The sequence below is a fragment of the Salvia miltiorrhiza genome, chromosome 1 (genome assembly GCF_028751815.1).
Source record: "Salvia miltiorrhiza cultivar Shanhuang (shh) chromosome 1, IMPLAD_Smil_shh, whole genome shotgun sequence".
Taxonomy (NCBI): domain Eukaryota; kingdom Viridiplantae; phylum Streptophyta; class Magnoliopsida; order Lamiales; family Lamiaceae; genus Salvia; species Salvia miltiorrhiza.
Window position 1 is genome coordinate 38,322,733 of NC_080387.1, and position 3,932 is coordinate 38,326,664.

General features: G+C 48.6%; 1 protein-coding gene across 1 annotated transcript; it reads left to right on the top strand.

Annotated features, from left to right (window-relative positions):
- The first annotated feature begins 1,149 nt into the window (after positions 1–1,149).
- On the top strand, positions 1,150–3,505 carry LOC131007831 (uncharacterized). The gene is made up of 4 exons (XM_057934747.1): positions 1,150–1,157; positions 1,225–1,828; positions 1,946–2,206; positions 2,426–3,505. The coding sequence occupies exons 1-4, from the start codon at positions 1,150–1,152 to the stop codon at positions 3,503–3,505; spliced, it is 1,953 nt and encodes a 650-aa protein (XP_057790730.1).
- The last annotated feature ends 427 nt before the right edge of the window (positions 3,506–3,932 follow it).

Here is a 3,932-nt window from a genome sequence, read left to right on the forward strand (position 1 = left end):
CCATCAGGAACTTTTCTCATGCCAGTGTCAGGGTCATGATTACCCCGAAGAGGGGCAGAATCCTCAGCAGCCCTGGGAACTTTATGCCAAACATCAAAAGAACGATCCCTGGGTTTTCGGCCTACCCTAGTTTTTAGCTTTTTACTTTTAGGCTCAGCGGCCGGGAAAGAAGGTTCCATCTCATTACGGTTCTTCCTGCAATCGTCAGTAGCATGGCCAACAACAGAGCAAATCCAACAAAAATATGGGAGATTTTCATAGCCAAATTCAATTTCATAGACATCATCACCACATTTCACATCCAAAAAATCAGGAATCTCAACAACAACGTTCATTTCAACAAGCACACGAGAAAATAACCAACAGAAGCTCTAGCAGAACAACAATCAATAATAATAGGAGTACCCACGTGCGTAGCAATACCAGTAAGGACCTCAGGATGCCAATAATCATGAGGAAGATTGAAAATACGGATCCAAACCTGAGCAAGAGTAGACGCGGCCTTATTGGGATTGAACTTGGGAACCCAAGCTTGAAGATGGAGAATTCCAGTACGCAGGCGCCAAGAAGCCTTAGAGAAAGTGATAGCATAATCATCCGATGAAGATAATTTCAAGGTGAAAAAACCCTTTCCAAGAGGAATGACTTCCTAAGGGTGCGACGGCTTCCAGAGAACATTGAGCTCATTATAGATATCGGCAGCGAAACGGGGAGCATTCCCCTTGCGTAGAAACAGCCGACCATGCACAGCAAATTGGAACGAGCGGAGTTGGCGGTGATGAAAATCTGGTGAGAGGGTGAGGCAAGGACGGCCCCTCCATCGATGGCTTGAGAACCGCGAAGTCGTGAGCCGGCACATAGGCAGGCCGACCCGAGTTCGTCTTGATCGTGTTCACAAAGGACTTAGCATGTTGGGGAGGCCGCTTATCTGTCGGACCAGGTGGAGGGCATACACCGGTCTTCGGGAAACGAACATCAAAGGAGCGAGCATTGGTCCGATCAGCGGAGAAAGGCTGAATGAAGGCGAGCTTTGAACCTGATCCCTCACCCACTCCAACCAGCCCATTCGGCGGAAAAGTCGTAGCATGAAGAACCATCGCCGAACTATTGGCAATAAAAGAGGACTCGCCTTAAGAAGGCTATTTGGGAATGCGAAGGTAACAAGAGTCCAGGCCCGGACGGGTTCAATCTGAATTTCTGGAAGGTCTCCTGGGATACGATCAGAGCCGACTTGAGCTTGGTACTTCAGGAGTTTTTTAGAAACGGGAAGATCCCTCGGGGAGGAAATTCCTCCTTCATCGTCTTGATCCCTAAAACTAATGATGCTACCTCGCTCAATGACTTCAGACCAATCTCACTGATCAGTAGCCTCTACAAGATCGTCGCCAAGATCCTCGCGGGAAGGATTAGCGAAGTTATAGCCTCGATCATCTCCGAGAGTCAGAGTGCTTTTGTCAGAGACAGATTTATCTTAGATGGAGTCGTGATCCTCAACGAGGTTATCTCTGAAGCCAAGAAGACAGGAGAAGGCAGACTCATTTTTAAGATCGACTTCGCCAAGGCCTTTGATTCGGTGGAGTGGGATTTCGTCGATGTTATGCTCCAACAATTCAACTTCGCTCCCACTTGGAGGAAATGGATCAGGGGCTGTCTCAGTTCGGCCTCTGCTAATGTCTTAGTGAATGGATCTCCGTCCGGGGAGTTTGATTTGGAAAGAGGGCTCCGACAGGGTGACCCTTTGTCCCCATTCCTGTTCTTAATTGTGGCTGAGGGACTCCACGCCTTGATTGAAGGAGCGACAGTTAGAGGACTGATCCAGCCGGCCGAGGTGGGCTCCGAGAAGATCAGGATCTCTCATTTACAATATGCCGACGACACGATTTTCGTGTTGAACAAGACGGAATAGAATTTGAGGACTGTTAAGTCGATTCTTGCCTTATTCCAGTTCATGTCGGGCCTTGCGGTAAACTTCAACAAGTCCAGCTTGATGGGGGTCGGTGTTGAGGAAGCTCAACTGGAGAGATTGGCGCTGGACCTTAACTGTAAGGTGGGGAGTTTTCCTTTCAAATATCTTGGTATTAAAGTCGGGGGAAGGCTGAAAAGTGTGGTTGACTGGAGCTACATCGTGGAGAAAGTTAGGAAGAAGATTGACGGATGGAAGAACCGAAAACTGTCCTTGGCAGGTCGTGTGACGCTGGTTAAAGCGGTACTGCAAGCAATTCCATCGTTCCAACTCTCTTTTTCTTTGATGCCCAAGTCTGTGGTGAAATCCTTATGTTCAATCTTTGGGAATTTTGTTTGGGGGGAAAAAGGGGATCGTTGCGGAATTTCTTGGGTTAGTTGGAAGGATATGTGTCTTGACAAAAATGAGGGCGGACTTGGATTTAGTAACGTGGAATAGTTTAACGAAGCACTTGTGGTCAAGTGGGTGTGGAGGTATCTTGCAGGGAGTGAGACGTTGTGGGCTAGGGTGATGAGATCTATTTACGGAGAGATTCAGTGGGGGGCTGATGGGCTGTCTTTGAAGGGGGGAGGGAGGTCGAGGGGCGGTTGGTGGCCGATGGTGGTTTCAAAAGGGAGGGAGAGCTGGTTCCTGGACAACATCGAGAGGAGGGTTGGAGATGGATCAAATACAAAATTCTGGACCGACAAGTGGGCTGGGAAAACCCCTCTTAAATTTGTTTTTCCTAGGCTCTTTTACTTGTGTGAGGACAAGGAGGCATCGATCAAAGAAGCTGGGAAGTGGGTGAATGGTGAGTGGGTTTGGGAGGTTAAGTGGAGACGCGATCTCTTCGATCGCGAGTCCGTGGCTGTTAACAATCTTTTTGCTGCTATCGCCGACGTTAAAATTTGTGCAGGTGGCGGAGTGGACAGATGGACTTGGAGAGCAGCAAAGGAAGGCGCCTTCACAACGAGAACCGCTTACTTACTGATCAAGAACGCCAGGTCAGTTGATGGTCCCACAATCGCCAACAAAGATCTACTGGCAAATGTTTGGAGCCCCCCAGCTGCTTTCAAGACAAAGGTGTTCAGTTGGAGAGCTCTGAGGAGGAGGCTTCCAACCTGCGCCAATTTGATAAAAAAGAACGTGCCTTTGGAAATTGTTGAGACGTCATGCAATGCCTGTTTTCACCCCTCCGAAACCGAAGATCACGTCTTACTCCAATGCCCGAAAGCGCAGGCAGTGTGGGATAGAATTCAGAATTGGCTTGGATGTCAGTCGGCGCGCCATCACGACATCACGGTGCACTTCAATTCTTTTTCTTTTCTTGGGAAAGGCAAGAAGATTCGTAACCTTCTAAAAGCTCTCTGGATGTGCACTTGCTGGTCGATCTGGAAGCAAAGAAATTCTAGCCGTTTCGAAGGTAAGGTTCAGTCTGTTGATAGCTTGGTGTCGGAGGTCAAAGCCCGTTGCTGGACTTGGTTCTGTGTTTTTAAGATAGTTGGGTTTGTCTGTAACTTTGAAGAATGGTGTTCTCCGGGTTTACTTGCTAAACTCATGTAGCTCATTTCTTTTGGCATCTCTGGTGCCCCAATGAAACTTTTTCTTATCAAAAAAAAAAAAAAAAGAGGACTCGCCGGCGGAACACCCAGCATGGGAACCATGGGATTCGTTCGAGCGAATAAGAACCAAGGGAGCCCTATTATCCGACGGGGCCACAACCGAAGAAAGGACCAAAGCTGAAGGGTCCGGCGACATAAGAGATTGCTGACCTGGCAGGGAGAATGGAACGGACTGAGATAGGTCCTCAACAACACATCCACCAGGCGTATAATCCTCCGCCGCCAAAGCAGAGGCCGAAACCCTAGTATCGAGAGGAGGCGACATTGCCTTCGGACGTGGGCATGGAATAGAAAGACAGCTGAGAAACCCTAAAAGGGTTAGAGCGGAGTGGCGGCGCCCCAATATCCAGGAATCAAACGTTGTCAAA